Below are 16,256 nucleotides of genomic sequence, written 5' to 3' on the forward strand. Positions count from 1 at the left end.
TTTTATATTTTGAGTTTTAAGTCTAACGCTATAAACACATGAAGTGAGTTATTACTGATACACAAAGTCCACAACTACTGTACAGTAAGGCAGCGGTACAGCGACAGTTAAAAAAGCAGATAAAAGACAGGTGATAGTTAATTATTGATACTGAATTGGTTATTGTGTTATTTTGATATTGGAGAATAATGGAGGATTGGGGTTTGTATTGCACAGGTTTTCTTCAATATGGATAACACTGACTTCAGTCATGTATTTACTGGCTATGAATGCATCCTTCTGTCCATAAAACATTTCATATCTTCATCTTGGCAAATGGGAACATGTCTGTACTTGTGAAAGTCTTAAAGATGGAATGCGGCTATATTAATACACATGGGTGAGTCAGAGAAAACAGAAGGAGTCAAGCAAAGACTAAAAGATCAATGAAAATTTTGTCAGTGATTGTGATGACAACACTCGCTTGCAGGACACTGTGATTCAATGATGATCACATGGTGAAAGAATGGGAAAGAGAGGCTGATGGAAAAGGGCGACAGAGTGTGGAAAAATTAGATCCATTCACTCCATTTTTCAGAGAAAACAGTTTGGTCATGTTGAAAATAATGGAAGAAAGTAAATTCATTGGGAAACTGCATAAATTTCACTTGAAGTTACGGGAATCCTGATGACTGGTGTTTGGTTGAGGAAGGGGAAGTGAGGACAGAGAGGGAGAGAGAGTGTGTGTCTGTGTGTGTGTGTGTGTGTGTGTGTGTGTGTGTGTGTGTGTGTGTGTGTGTGTGTGTGCGTGTGTGTGTGTGTGTGATGCTCAAGTGAGAGGGCCGAGACCCACTTTGCCCTTCTCTCAGTTGACCATTATTCACTCACGACCATTTTGCGCTTATGTCATGCTCAGGTTGGGATTCCCCGGGAACAGGGTGTAAAGGAATCCCAACCTGAGCATGACATAAGAGCAAAAATGGTTGTCGTGTGAATTATGGTCAATGAGGAAAAACACCCCTGCCTGCACGAAAGGTCCCCCTATAGTATGGACTCTATGGAGGATACAAGTGACAACCACACAACGTAAAAGAAGCACTCAGACTCGAGCTTCATCACAGTTTAAACGGTCATGTGTGCTGACTGTGAGCCTCAGGCTTCAAACGGAAACACTGTGAACAAAGCCAAAGCCAGAGAGAATACATAAAGACTTCTGTCTTGACGGGTTGGTGGCTCCCTGCTCAACCTAAACAGGAAAAAAGGAGGTTGGTTTCAATGATCCAATTGAAATCTGCACATAGTAAAACTGTATAATATCGACCCTATGGCAACAAACAGTATAGGGCTATTTGCTATCACAGTCGAGAAGAGTATAAACTAAGAAGAGTTTAAACTAAGAAGAGTAACTAAGAAGAGTTTAAACTAAGAAGAGTAACAGAAGTTTAAACTAAGAAGAGTAACTAAGAAGAGTTTAAACTAAGAAGAGTTTAAACTAAGAAGAGTAACTAAGAGTTTAAACTAAGAAGAGTTTAAACTAAGAAGAGTAACTAAGAAGTGTAACAAAGAAGAGTATAAACTAAGAAGTTTAAACTAAGAAGAGTAACTAAGAAGAGTTTAAACTAAGAAGAGTAACTAAGAAGAGTTTAAACTAAGAAGTGTAACAAAGAAGAGTATAAACTAAGAAGAGTATAAACTAAGAAGAGTTAAAACTAAGAAGAGTAACTAAGAAGAGTTTAAACTAAGAAGTGTAACAAAGAAGAGTATAAACTAAGAAGAGTTTAAACTAAGAAGAGTAACTAAGAAGAGTACAAACTAAGAAGAGTAACTAAGAAGAGTTTAAACTAAGAAGTGTAACAAAGAAGAGTATAAACTAAGAAGAGTTTAAACTAAGAAGAGTATAAACTAATCAAAAAGAAACAAGTGGTCTCATTTCTCGATCTTGAACTTCAGCAACAACAATATCAACCAGAATAGTAGTCATGGTGGAAGTCGTAGTATTGGAGAATCCACCTGTAATCTTCAACACAAAACATCCCCTCCTCTGTGGTGTGCGCCTCTCGCTGTGGGCTCCTATTTTTAGGGTCGCTGAAATGTTGCTGGGTGCTATTTTTGCACTGCATGCACTAAGTGCAGCACAGGCATTGCAGCAGCACAACACATGCCAACTGGCTTACTAGTTGTCTTTCAGGAGAGCGCTGCGTGGAGGAAGGCCGGGGTTTCAAGAGATGTGTTACAGTAAGACGAGCATGCTCTTTTCCCTCTTTCAGTGACAGGAGGAAGCTATAATTCTATGAGTTGGTACAGAGAGAGAAAGAGAGAGAGTGAGAAAGTGTGTCAAGTAGGTTGGAGGTGATTGGGTGCAGCTGTGAAGTCAGGTCTTGATTTCTATTGGATTTTGTCCAGGAAGGAAGGTCATAAACAGTAAACACACACACACACACCCACCCAAATGTACTCTGTGAAGGAGGAGTGTGAAGTGAGAAGTGTTTGAGCAACATGGGAACATTGTCCATTTCTTTCTACAGAATTTCACCCAGTTGGAACAACAATGACTTCTCATGTGAAGCTTAGGAAAGAGAGGGTCGGTGTTGTGGACTATGACACGCAAATGAAAGGTAAGGGAAATTCTCATAATTCTCATAATGTTCTCATAGTAACCACAATGACATGTCTTTCTCTCACCTCTCCCTGTGAATGACTAGAGTGTGTACTTTTCAGGCAAAACCTCTTAAGATCAGTTTCAGGTTCCAAGATCAGTTTTGTTTAATTTCATTCAAGTTTAATTTCAAATGCAGAATGAACAATGTCTCTCTCTGTTTTCTTTCTACCTCGTCACTCTGGTTGTCTCTCCCTCTCCGCATCTCAGAGGTGCGTTGCCAGCTAGTGGACCAGTTGAAGGTATTGGACACGCAGCTGGAACAGAAGAGCCAGCAGCTGCAGGACTTGACTGACTACCTGCGGCGCCGGGGGGAGATCGAGGGCGAGTATGCCCGGTCCCTGGACAAGCTGGCTGAACGGTTCACTTCCAAGATAAAGAAGTAGGTGATGTGAGAAGGTGGTGTCTCCAGTGGCACAGTTTCACATTGGTTACCCGGTAGCTCACTGGTTCTTAACTAGGGGTCCTGGGACGTGCCCCTGGGGTCCTTGACCTCCAGGGGATACCCCTGAAAAAATGGGAATAGTTTTAATTTCACTATTTAAGTCACAAGTGGCCAGTACACTTGTGTACAGAGAGACTCAGAAGGAGCTTCTATCCCCAGGCCGTCAGGATGCTCAATGACTCCATGTAACAACCCATCATCTAGTCTACACTCATTGCACACACTCTCTTTTAAACAAACACTCACCTTAACACTCACTTTAGACACTACATTATATTTATCTATTATTAAAGAGATTTGCACTACATTCATACCTCATTTGCATTTGTACCTTACCTCAAAGTTTTGTACCTCATCTTCTGCATTGTACCTCACTGTTTACTCATTTTTACTGTATATTGTATATGTATTGTATATTCCTCTTTACTTTTTACTTACTACTTACTGTATGAAGCACACTCTCAGGGGCTCATACAGAACCAAGCATTTCACCATAAAGCATGTGTATTTTATTGTGATCATTAATAAACAAACAAACTTGAAGTGGTTTGGCCAATGAGAAAATATCGAATGCGATTATTCTGATCATAACTTTTTCCACTGGTGTCTCAGCTATAGAATTTTAGACATGGTCATATCTAACAACGGAAACCGTGTCCGATAGGGATCCCTGAGACAAAATGTAATCAAAGTGGGTCCCTGACCTGATGTGTATCTTTTTCTCTTCTTCTTCTTCTTCTGCTTCTTCTGCTTCTTCTGCTTCTTCTGCTTCTTCTGTCTCAGGAAGGAGCCTAGTGGCCAGACGGTGGCCCAGGTATGGCTGGCTCTGTTGTCTCAGACCAGACAGGAGAGTAGAGACCACAACGGGCTGAGTGAGCGCTGCAGTAACCTTCTCACCCAGCCTCTCACATACTGCCTGGAGTACACACAGCGCCTTGCCAAAAGGGTACTAAACACAGGCACTGATCCCTAAATATATGTTTTTTTAGTAGAGTTGTTGGACCTACTAGATACCAGTATAATATTCAGTTTTTGTCTCAGTGATTGGCCTCATTGGCTAATGTCTGTCACTACCAGGGATGGACAATAATTCAGTATTATTTATAGTCTTTCATTGGGATTATATCGTGTTGAAATTGTGATATTGGGATGGCGTCACACACACCGGTATGTTGTCTAAATTAATGATGAGCAACATATTTATGAGAATTATTTGAAAATGAATCGGTTAAATTATTTAACATGTGATTTAGCAAGATATTATGTTATATATTGACAGAAATGCCTCGATGATTATTGTGATATTAATCTCTTTCATATTGGCCAGCCCTAGTCTCCACTTAACCCGCCTTTCCTGCTATCTCCATCGTATGCCACCTGTGGCTCAGTCTCAACCTCATTACTTTCTCGTCGACCACAAGTACTGTCTGTGTATTGGCTACCTTCCCCTCTGTCCTTATCTCAAAACTGTTGTTTTGTCTTCCTCGTGTGTTGCTGGCAGAGTAAAGAAGTCTGCTCCCAGTTACAGGAAGGACTGCTGAAGGCCACCACAGAGCTACAGACCGTGAGTGTGTAGTAGAACGCATCATGGGGCGTTTGTGAGAAATTAACTAACGGACATTTTCCAGTTTCTAAGCAAAAAAAGGAAGTAAAAATGGCTGTGTTTAGGTGTGGAGGACATACTACCAGTACCACTCAGACTATGTGTCTGCAGAGGGGAAGCTGAAGGATGCAGAGAAACTTGAGGAAAAGCAGAAGCAGAGCACTAACAAGAAAGTAGAGAGACTGATAGAAAAAGTAAAAAAAATCACATTTTTCTTTTACTTTTTTTTTACTGTATTAGTCGACTCATTTTGTCTTGATAGGAGTATATATATATTTAATGTTTTTATTGCTTGCCATGTAGAGACAGGGGAAGGTCCAGGATATCCACCTGAAGTGCAGCAAGGCCCGTAATGACTACCTCCTGAACCTGGCCGCAGCCAACGGCTCCATGAGCAACTACTATCTGAAAGACATCTCGTCTCTCATAGATGTGAGTGACACAACCCCGTTTCCATTTACAGTAGTTAGGCTACACCGACCGACGGTCCCAGGGATGCTAAAGAGATTTGTGGTTCAAAATATATTTCAATAAAAAGAAAAGATCAGACACCGGAAAGATTTGTTGGAGCCCTTGTACGGGGTTCTCTTTATTATTCATACAGTGTTCAAATCAGAATAATGAAAGAGTTACACCCTTTTGCCTTTCTCTGTTGGCTTAAATACTGTGAGATTGCTTAATTTTCATATGGTCCCCTCTTCAAGTTCATGTTTCAAGTTTTGTTTTCTTTGTCACATATGAGGTAGGTCTACATGTACGTTACAGTGAAATGCTTGGTTCTATATGAGCCTCCTGAGATTGTGCTTCATACAGTAAAAGAGTAATGGCCAAACGCTATACAAATCTAAAAAAAAAAAAAAAAAAACGTGTGTGTGTGTGTGTGACCATCAGCCAGATTGTATCAGCACAAAGTGTTATTTAAAAACGCAAGTGTTCCCACACAGTTTCCTGTGTGTTATTCTATGTCTGTGACAATCAATTTGGGATATGTGCGCTTGTGTATCTAGGTGAGAGTATTTGTGGATGGATGATATAGTGTATGTTTCACCACCACGATACCTGGATGTTTTAAATGTTACTTCTACTTCACCAGCCACTTATCACACTTTGGGGGGGAAAGTCTTCTGTATTGGCACCTCAATTGCCATCTCACTATTACATTAATATAATAAGTATGTATGAGTATGCATTATTACCATGGTGTGAGAGGGATGTGCATGCCTCTTCTAACTGAACTTTTGTAAAAATGTACAGCGCATCTTCTTCATTTCAGTCGGGGTGACATATCCAAGCACTATCTTTTGATTTACTAAATGGCTGTTGCAATAGATAAAAATAGCAGAATCCCCATTCAGTTTTGACTTGTTAACCTGTACATGGCAATGGCAAATTAACCAGAAAACAACACGACAAAAGGAAAAACACCATGTTAACATTGTTAGACATTTAAACCAATTTCTACTGCTTGACACAAGTCGTTTCCAGCTACCACAGTCGTTTGGTTTTAATTAGTAATGATAACAATGTTAAAAGAACACGCCAACATTTTGGGAAATTAGCTTATGGTCTTCTCCAGAGAGAGACAAGAAGATAGATACCAGTTTTCTCTCTGTGCGTTCAGTAGAAAGCTATCTGTCTGCACATTAGCCTAGCTTAGCACAATGAATGGAAGCGGACATGGCCGGTTAGCCTAGGCATTGTCCAACTAACACCTCTCCCGAAGGCTAACCGGCCATGTCCGCCCAAAATGTTGGCGTGTTCCTTTTAGCAAGTTAGGAAGCGGGAGAACAGATGTAGACATAATGTGACAAGAACCTGGCAAAAAAAAGGGCTCTGAATCAGCATCTATCTGTGATGACCTCTGAGTTCCATGTTTGCTCCAGTGTGCAGATGCAGGCTACCACCTCTCGCTGAGTCGTGTGATGCAGGCCTACCTGTCCAGCCACTGGCGGGCCCAGAATAATCTGGGTACAGGGCTGCAGCAGCTCCAAGGGGTCGTGTCTGGACTGGACCAGAACCGGGACAGAGACATTCTGCTACAGGCCCACCACAACACCTTCTGCCTGCCGCTCCGCTTCCTCTACCAGCCCCACGACGGAGACCAGGTCTCTCTCTCTCTCTCTCTCTCTCTCTCTCGCTGTGTAGATAAGCTAAGCAGGTTGCAATTAGTCAGGCGTGATTTCCCTGCTTTTCAGGTCTCTACCTCCTGGTCATTCATTTATATCGCCGCGGGTCGGGATATGATTTATCATCCTCTTCTCGCAGTGTATAATAGACTATTGTTCATTCTAGCATTAAATAAAATATGTGAATTTCTCAAGATCATCAGCCTACACACCAGCATCTCCCTGCTTGCTAGTGCCTCCTCTCTCCAAGAAGCAGTTTGAGTAACTACAGCCTGGCACTTTCAGTTTCACTGGTGTCAGCTCTACAGCTGAAGATTTGCTCTATCAGAGTGAAGTCGGGGATGCTACTGAAGGGCTGTTGAACTCCAAATCCTCACTTTAAGTGGCTTGGACAAATGTAAAATATTGAAGCCAGTCCAAGTCCTGGTTGCCTATAACTCACCCACTGCATTCCATGGTGCTGAAACCTGTCTAAGATTTACCAAATTTTTGTTTTGGGAGAGAAGACATAATTTATATCAGCATGTTCGGTTCTGCAGCGCTTCTGCTGCTTAGCCATTTTACCTACTTAACATACTCGGCCTACTGTACTAATTAAGTAGTTAATTAATCTACTGGTATATATATATTTTACTGTCTCACAAAATCTGCATGCTTTCTGTTGGATTGTTTTATGAAATGTGTGCATTTTATATGGATATATATAATTCTTTATGGCCTACATTTCATTTTTAGAAATTAAACTCTCCCCACCTGTTTTTTCCCACATATTGCACCGTGCATACTGAGTTGGCACTCCCTGGACGTGTCTGAAATCCCTCAGTACTGTACCTACAGTACACAATCAGACAGAAGCTACTAACCCTGCTACCCTCAGTACCGATACAAATCAAATCAAATTTATTTGTAAGGCCCGACAACACACGTTAATGTCCACATGAGCCGGACACGTCTTCTTTAAACAAGTCAAGAAGAAACGTCACAATAAATCAAGAACAAAACAAAAACACCATAAAGTCCAAAACATTTAAAATAAATGCAACACTCCCAGACACAATCAGACAGAAGCTACTAACCCTACTACCCTCAGTACCTACACAATCAGGCAGAAACTACTAACCCTACTACTCTCAGTACCTACACAATCAAGACAGAAGTTACTAACCCTACGACCCTCAGTACCTACACAATCAGGCAGAAACTACTAACCCTACTACCCTCCGTACCTACACAATCAGACATAATTAAGCTACTAACCCTGCTACCCTCAGTACCTACACAATCGGACAGAAGCTACTAACCCTACTACCCTCGGTATCGACACAATCAGACAGAAGCTACTACTAACCCCCTCGGTACCGACACAATCGGACCTCGGTACTGACACAATCAGACAGAACCTACTAACCCTACTACCCATACTGCTTTTAGGTACTGGGTAGGTTCACCCAGTAGTTCAAAGGTCAGCACCTACTGTGCAGTAGCCTACAGTAGGCAAGTTATGTCGCAACCGAAATAAAACATCTTGTTTCATGTTATTAGTGTCAACATCAGCAATATGCAGCATCTAACTTGGTTTGGCGTCACATCATTTGTGATGAACAGACGAAAGAAAACCGTTAATCTACTTACTTGAAAGTAATGGGGGTTTCAATTCTGTGATTTTGGTTATAAATCCACTTCCTGAAAGTAACTATATGCTAAGCATACTCAATAAAACCCAGAAGACGGTAGACATCTGGCGATTTTAAGATTACTGAGGAGGTACCAAAATGTTTTGACAGTAAAACGGTATTTGGCGTTATAGTACTCTTACAAATTAAAATGTGAAATGACATCTTTTTTATGTCTTTATCTTGTAATACAATTGTCAAAATGGTTTATGTTTAGTTTTTAATACTGCTGCAAGGAATATTTTTTTATTAACTTTAAAAATAAATATATAAATACATACTGTATTAAAGATTTTTTACAATATGTATTATGGTAGTCAACGTAGTCCATACCTTTGTATTCGGTATACCTTCCTGCACGATTAATCGTTTTTTAATCGAAATCGCGATTTGGAATGATGCAATTATCAAATCGCCAAGCCTGCAATTAAATTTTTTTTTTTTTTTTTTTTTTTTTTTTTTTTTTTAACCAGGAAGTCCCATTGAGATACAAGATCTCCTTTGCAAGGTAGACCTGGCCAAGATGACAGCAATAACATTTGCAATACATCACACAGCAATAAAATGTGCGATACATCACACAAGAACATAATAAATGTGCATGTATACAATACATCACATGTAAACACAAAGCAGAATAGTCTACATGATAGTAAAAGTGTATAATACAGGGTAATACAGTAATTTTGCAGTTGGGACCCGACTACAGAAAGCAGCAACATTCTTCTTGTAAATTTTTTTTTAAATATGTTATAATCGCATCGCAAATCGCAATCGCAATATCTGTCAGAATAATCGCAATTAGATTATTTCCCAAAATCGTGCAGCCCTACCTTCCAGTCATATCACAACCATCAAAAGGTTAATAATACTGAAAAGTAGGGATGCTCGATATTTGCTTTTTTACCTATACCGATATTGTCCAACTCTAATTTCCGATACCGATATCAACCGATACCGATATATGCAGGGTTTCCCCCCCCCAAAAAACTGAATAATTTCAGGTAATTAACATTACATATCTCTTGTTGTGTAATTAACACAACATTATGCATACTTTGACAATAAATAAAACAATAGGCGGCTGAGTGGCGCAGTGGGCAAGTCGCTCACCACTAACGCAGGAGATGCTGGTATCGAGCCCAGCTCTCTGCGCTGCTACCGGCTTGGCCGGCCATCATACTAACACAATTGGCAGTGTTAGAGGGTGGGAAAGCCGGTGGGTGGGGATTGGACGTTGTGGACAACGACTCCTACAGGTCGGTTGGGTGACGCCGGTGCGGCGGAAACAGGAAGTATCGGGGGCAGCGTGAGCCTCCCACGCGTTACTCCTCGCCACAGAGTTCGAGCTGCTGCGGTCAAAAGATGCGACAGGCTGCCTCCTCGTGTACCGGAGGGGACACGTGATGCAAGGCTTCTATCCTCACTACAGCCGACCAGTGGGAGGCATAGTCTAGCAACGTTCATGACAGGGGAGGGAAGAATTGGAAATACGAAATTGGGATGGGAGAAAAATAGAAAATGGGGAGAAAAAGTGGATAAAAAAAGACAATAAATAAAATAATAATTAGTTCTTACTTGCTTGCCTGGGTAAATAAAGGTTAAATAAATGTAAAGAAAAGAAAAGAGAAAAAAAAATATATATTTTTTAAACCGATACAGATATTTTCCGATATCACATTTTTATGCCAATATCGGCCGATAATATCGGACATCCCTACTGAAAAGACCATACTGCGTCAGTCTGGCTCCATCCCTTGACCTCTGATCCTCCCTGTGTTTTTCAGGTTTCGGAGGTGAGTGCAGAGGGTGAGATGAGGTGTGATCTGGAGACCAGATTCAAACAGATCCAGACCAGGCTCACGGTGATTACACAGGAAACGGAGCAGGTACTACCTACTACTACTACTACTACTACTACGTTCATTCGCAAAATTGTCCTTGTGAATGAGCTAGCTAGGTCCCCAGCTAGCTAGAAAATGGGAATAAATGTTAAAACGGCTTGCCATACTACTACTACTACTACTACTACTACTGTGTTTTTCAAAGGCTGGAACTGTAAGTTAGTCACCTAAAAACAGGGGGGATTTCGTCAGTCCAAGCGCAACCTGCCCTCCATGGTGCTGAAACCCGTCTAGGATTTACCAAATTTGTGTTTTGGAGAGAAGACATCATTTATATCAGCCTACAATTTATATTCGGTTCTGCTGCTTAGCCATTTGACCTACTTAACATACTCTGCCTACTGTACTAATTAAGCAGTTAATTAATCGACTGGTATATTTAGATCAAATACAAATAATACAATAATATAAACCTTATTTATACATATCGTATCGAGTCACTCAATCACCCAAATCAATTTTCGGGTGAAGATTACATTGATTACAAGATTACTCAACGTACAAAATGACTTGTATTATGTGTCCGTAGGGAGAAAATGTTGAAGTCACTACACTAGTGGAGCATTTCTAGTGAATTCTGGTCTCTTCAACCTCTACCCCACTGTTTTCTAGGCTGGTAATAGCTTGCTGGCAGCTCACAGTTCCCTGCTGGAGATTATCAGCGATGATGACCTGGAGACCAACGGTGGCAGTGGTCCGACCCACGAGGGAAGCAATGAGAACCTGTCCAGTAAACCCAGCGCGGCCCGACGCAAGGCAAACCTCCAGGAGACAGAGAATCTCTACGTCACTGTGAGTCGATACATGACAGACATCAGCAGCAGCACTGATGGATAATGATCATGATATACAGCGGTGGCCAAGATAGGTTGCACTGGATAGCTGTCAGGTGTGAATGTGTGTAACTGTGAATGTGAAGCTGGTCATTGCTTAAAAAACAAACATAGGGCGGCCAGGTGGTGCAGTGGGCAAGGCACTCGCCACCAATGCTGGAGACGCTGGGTTTGCGTGTTCGATCCCAGCTCTCCACATTGTTTTCAGTTTGGCTGGTCGTCCGTACTAATACAATTGGCAGTATTAGAGGGTGGGAAAGCTGATGGGTGGGTCCTGGGCGTTGTAAACAGAAAAATACTCCTACAGTTCGGTCGGGGCGCCTGCTCAGCGAAGGAAGGATCTGGAGGGAGGTAGTGTGACCTTCCACACGTTACACTCTCCCAGTGAGAATCTGAGCTGCCAGGCTGGCTGCCGGCTGGCTGCGCATGTGTCGGAGGATAGCATGTGATAGTGTCCGGCCTCCCGGACCAACAGTAGGGGGGGTGCGCAACAACCAGGAAGGGAGTTGGGAATTGGCATAACGACTAACAGTGGGATGGGGGGAAAAGATATAGAAAAAAAAAAAGAAAACATGAATTTGCAATAGCTGCAACCACGTATGTGCATACTTCTATGCATGCATACTGTACATACACACCCACACAAGGCATGGCTGTTTATATGTGTGCGTGTGTGTGTGACCTTGCCCCATGATCAAGCTTTCCACAAAGTTTGGTCATGTTACGTGAATCTGTTTAGAAGTTATGCACCTTTTTGTTCTAGGCCACTCCCACTGCCACTCCCCTTTTTCCCCAATGGGCATGAACAGTTAATCAGCTGTCCTTTGGGTCATGACCAATACTTTACCACAAGATCTTGTGTAAGTCTGTGAATCTATTCAGAAGTTAAGATAAGATATTCCTTTATTGATCCACTTGGGGAAATTCTGGCATCATAGCAGCATGGGGGGGAGGGGAGATACAGGTATGGGCAGGGTAATAGTAGAAAGACATAAATATAGGCAATACAATTTGATCTGAATATGAGAAATAAATGATTAATAATAAACGGTGTAAATTATATAATTGAAGTTATGCGCCTTTTTGTGATAGGCCACTGGCATTGCCATGCCCAATTTTAGGCTGTTGGCATGAACACACACACATTTCAGCCGGAAACTGTGGCCACTAGAGAGTGGAGAATTTTGTGGACAGACCAACTAACCACCTACAGTATAGAGCTGCTGGTCATGCTAAAAAACATACTGTATAAATTAGGGCTGTCGGAATGAATTTCAATATTCAAATTTCATTCAAATTTGAAATGAATATCTGAATACCAAACTGCCAGTCAAATGTATGTAAATGAATAAATCAAATAAATCATCATTGATATGAACTGAAACGCATCACTTCTTGTCCCTATTTCCTTTTTTTTTTTGAAAAATGTGACTGAAATACAAGCCAATAAATAGGTGTTACAAAAGCAGCAGAGCTAAATGTCTAATGAATCGTTTCCTATTTGTGCTATCCATAATCACAAATACAACAGACCATACATTTGTTAATTGTGAGCATTTTATTTATTTATTTATTTAATTTAACCATTATTTAACCAGATAATGACTTAAGAACTAATTCTTATTTACAAGTCAAAGTCAACTTTATTGTATTTTTCCCATAATGTGCAAAACATACAGAAAAGTGGTAGTGAGTTAGTAAAGTGGCAGTGTGTGCCGGTGGGATGGTGTGTGTGTCAGGTGGGGGGGTTCCTAGTCCAGAGTCTGTGGGGGCAGAGTAACGGAGGGGGGAGAGCTGGGAGAGAGTTCAGCTTCCTGACAGCCTGCTAGTCCTAGCTCGGAGGCTCCTCATTCTCCTCCCGGAGGGCAGGAGACTGAAGAAGCGCTGTGAGGGCTTTGCGGGCCAGGCGTGTGTTATAAATGTCCTGGAGGGAGGGGAGGGGGGCACCAACGATCCCCTCAGCTGTTCTGACCGTGCGCTGCAGGGTCTTGCGGCAGGATGCCGTGCAACCACCGTACCACGCGGTTATGCAGCTGTTCAAGAGGCTCTCGATGGTGCCCCGGGAGAAGGAGCACAAGATGGGAACTGAGGCTCCAGCTCTTCTCAGTTTGCGGAGGAAGTAGAGGCGCTGTTGAGCTTTCTTGGCCAGTGATGCAGTGTTGGTGTTCCAGGCGAGGTCCTCTGTGATGTGCACACCCAGGAATTTGGTGCTGCTCACTCTCTTCACCACCGTTGATGGTCAGTGGAGGGTGCTGGGTGTGTGCTCTCTGGAAGTCGACAACAACCTCCTTAGTTTTCTCCACATTGAGAATTAGGTTGTTGTTCCCGCACCACGTCAGTTGGCTCACCTCGTCTCTGTAGTGAGACTCATCATTGTTGTTAACTGAGCCCCACCACAGTTGTGTCGTCCACAAACTTGACGAAGAGGTTGGTGTTATATTTTGGTGTGCAGTCGTGAGTCGGAGTGAAGAGGAGGGGGCTGAGCACGCATCCTTGGGGGCCCCAGTGTTCAGGATGATGGTGCTGGATGTGTTGTTGCCAACCCCGAACTGCCTGTGGTCTCCCGTCAGGAAGTCCAGCAGCCAGTTGCATTTCTCTATCAGCTGTTGGGGGATGATAGTGTTAAATGCTGAACTAAAATCTATGAACAGCATCCTGGTGTATGAGTTTTTTGTGTCCAGATGGGTGAGAGCTGAGTGGAGGGCAGAATGGTGCTCTATCCTCTTTGTGTACTGCCTTTTTGCATTTTTGATGCCACGGTCCAAGTTGGCCCTGGCTGTTCTCAGGCCAGCCTCGTTGCCTGCCCTGAAGGCGGCGTTCCGGGCCCTCAGTAAACCATGGACTTCCCCTGTCAGCCATGGTTTCTGATTGGCCCGGACTGTGATGGTCTTGGACTCTCTGACAATCATCGATGCATTTACTGATGTAGGCAGTGACTGTCTCTGTATATTCATGGCTGTTGGTGTGATTGTTATAGTTGGCTGTCTGCTTAAACATATCCCAGTCTGTGGTGTCAAAGTAGTCTTGAAGTGTTGAGGAGGCATCCTTTGGCCACACCCGTGCTTGCTTCTGAACTGGTCTGGTGGGTTTAGTCCTTCAGCCTTCTGAGGGGCAGGGGGTAAAAGTAGCACAAGCTGTAGCCCTATTTTCAGAAATGTCAGGTTGTACATGCCTAAGTAAATGGAAGATTGCTCCACTTCTACAAGGTCAATTTGCATGTTCTTGTATCTAGGAACATCTAGGGACCTGGGGGTATTTCCAGTGTCAGAAATATTGTCTGTTACTAGGCTTGAGTAAATTGTAATGAAAAAAAGGAGAATATAAATTATGATTTTATTTTTGCATCTGTGCCGGTGAATAACACCATGTTACAATTGTGCAACCACCGAGCTCGCTCACTGAGTTCATTCACCACCTTCTTGAGATAAAGTGTACAAAAAAATCTTAAGCAACTGAATAAAGGGAAGATGATTAAACAGAAGGATTTGTAGATACAGTAATAAATGATAATCGATTTTAATTATAAATTCATACTTGACCTTGAACTTGACCTTGACCTTATTATGGCCAAATTATACATCTATGGATGGGGAAAAGGTTCCTCTTTCCAATGGCAGTGTTAAATTTAGTAATTTCCTCACGTTTTTACGATATAAAAGATATAATTAGCATTTTTCCGATAAATTCTTATTTTCGGTAAATCTTATAAAACATTGGTAAAAATGAAAATATACACTTTGACTGCTGTTTTGATAGGGTTAAGGTCTTCACTCTTGGCTCAAATTTAACATCCACATGTGGGCCCTCATGAGGACGATTCGCGACGCGCCACTTTGCCGACCTCTAGCGGCTCGGGTGTGCATTTATTTTATCTATTTGTTGCCTTTTGATTGCCCTTTCAGGTGACAAAATCCATTCAGCGGTTCTCGAGTTACATGCTGGTATGTGAGGCGTGTGCCAAAGTACACATTACCACTCCCTGGGCTCTAGCTTCGTCAATCATTTGGTGATCTCGAAAGTTATTGGACAGGGTTGTAGCCAATGTGTGGCTTTCCAATGATACCCCATGATATGATAATTGGGTATCTAATACGGTCTCTATTGATCGATTTATGATAAAGAAAAGCAGGGTCCCCCAATTCGGGGACCTTACAGCTTAACGGGTTAAAACGGAACAAGATTAAAACATGGTAAGTAATGTAAGTAAGTCAAACTTTATTTATATAGCGCCCTTCTCAGCACAAGTGCACAGAGTGCTATACAACAGTAATATATAACATCAATAAAATACAGTAATGGGAAACATTTGAAGAAAATAATAAAAATGGAGCAAAACAAAATGGCCACAGCAGGCAGGCAGATACAGGTGGTTTAGGAGCAGTTGCAAGTGTCAGTATAAATGTCCATGATAGTATCCTTGAAAGCTGATTTGGAGATGAAATTGTCCAGTTTGGAACTTTATTTACAAAAAGTTCCAGTCTGTGGGCATTTTATGCTTGCTTCGGTGTAGTAATAATCATACATTTTATCGTTAATATTCAAATTCCTTTTAGAATTTGCCTCATTTCAGCCTATTCTTATTTGAATGGTATTCTCTGGGACAATTGACAGCTCTTGTCTACATGTGCTGAGCAAATGCCCCTTTGGTAAGTTAAGGTTAAAAAAGGGGAAGGGGGGCGGTTAGGTGGTCGAGCGGAGATTGCGTTCGTCACCAGCCCCGGAGCTGTGTGCTTGGTTCGCCTGTTCGAATCCAGCTCACAGCTCCGGGGTTGTCACCAGCTTGGCTGGCCGTCTGCACTGATACAATTGGCTGTATCAGAGGGTGGGAGAAGCTGGCGGGGTGGGTCCGGGTCGTTGTAAACAGCGACTCCTACAGTTCGGTCGGGGCGCCTGCTAAGCGCGGATTGGACGTGAGGGGGATAGTGTGGTCCTCCCACACGCTACGCCCTCTCAATGAGAATCCGCGCTGCCAGGTGAAAAGAAGCGGTGATTGGCTGGACGTGTGTCGGAGGAAGCACGTGGTAGCCTCCACTCTCC

General features: G+C 42.3%; 1 protein-coding gene across 1 annotated transcript in view; it reads left to right on the forward strand.

Moving 5' to 3' along the window:
* Positions 1-16,256, forward strand: part of LOC311244074 (SLIT-ROBO Rho GTPase-activating protein 3-like) — a gene marked incomplete at its 3' end in the record, with an annotated part of 38,137 nt that overhangs the window by 153 nt on the left and 21,728 nt on the right. The window contains exons 2-10 of the mRNA XM_084333485.1: positions 2,505-2,594; positions 2,846-3,017; positions 3,864-4,026; positions 4,582-4,644; positions 4,749-4,877; positions 4,987-5,115; positions 6,567-6,788; positions 10,270-10,371; positions 10,999-11,178. Of these exons, the coding sequence (XP_084189611.1) occupies positions 2,528-2,594; positions 2,846-3,017; positions 3,864-4,026; positions 4,582-4,644; positions 4,749-4,877; positions 4,987-5,115; positions 6,567-6,788; positions 10,270-10,371; positions 10,999-11,178 (1,227 nt within the window). The 5' untranslated portion in view covers positions 2,505-2,527. The remainder of the gene's footprint in view (positions 1-2,504; positions 2,595-2,845; positions 3,018-3,863; positions 4,027-4,581; positions 4,645-4,748; positions 4,878-4,986; positions 5,116-6,566; positions 6,789-10,269; positions 10,372-10,998; positions 11,179-16,256) is intronic.

The sequence above is a fragment of the Notolepis coatsorum genome (genome assembly GCF_963971535.1).
Source record: "Notolepis coatsorum genome assembly, chromosome: 17".
Classification (NCBI taxonomy): domain Eukaryota; kingdom Metazoa; phylum Chordata; class Actinopteri; order Aulopiformes; family Paralepididae; genus Notolepis; species Notolepis coatsorum.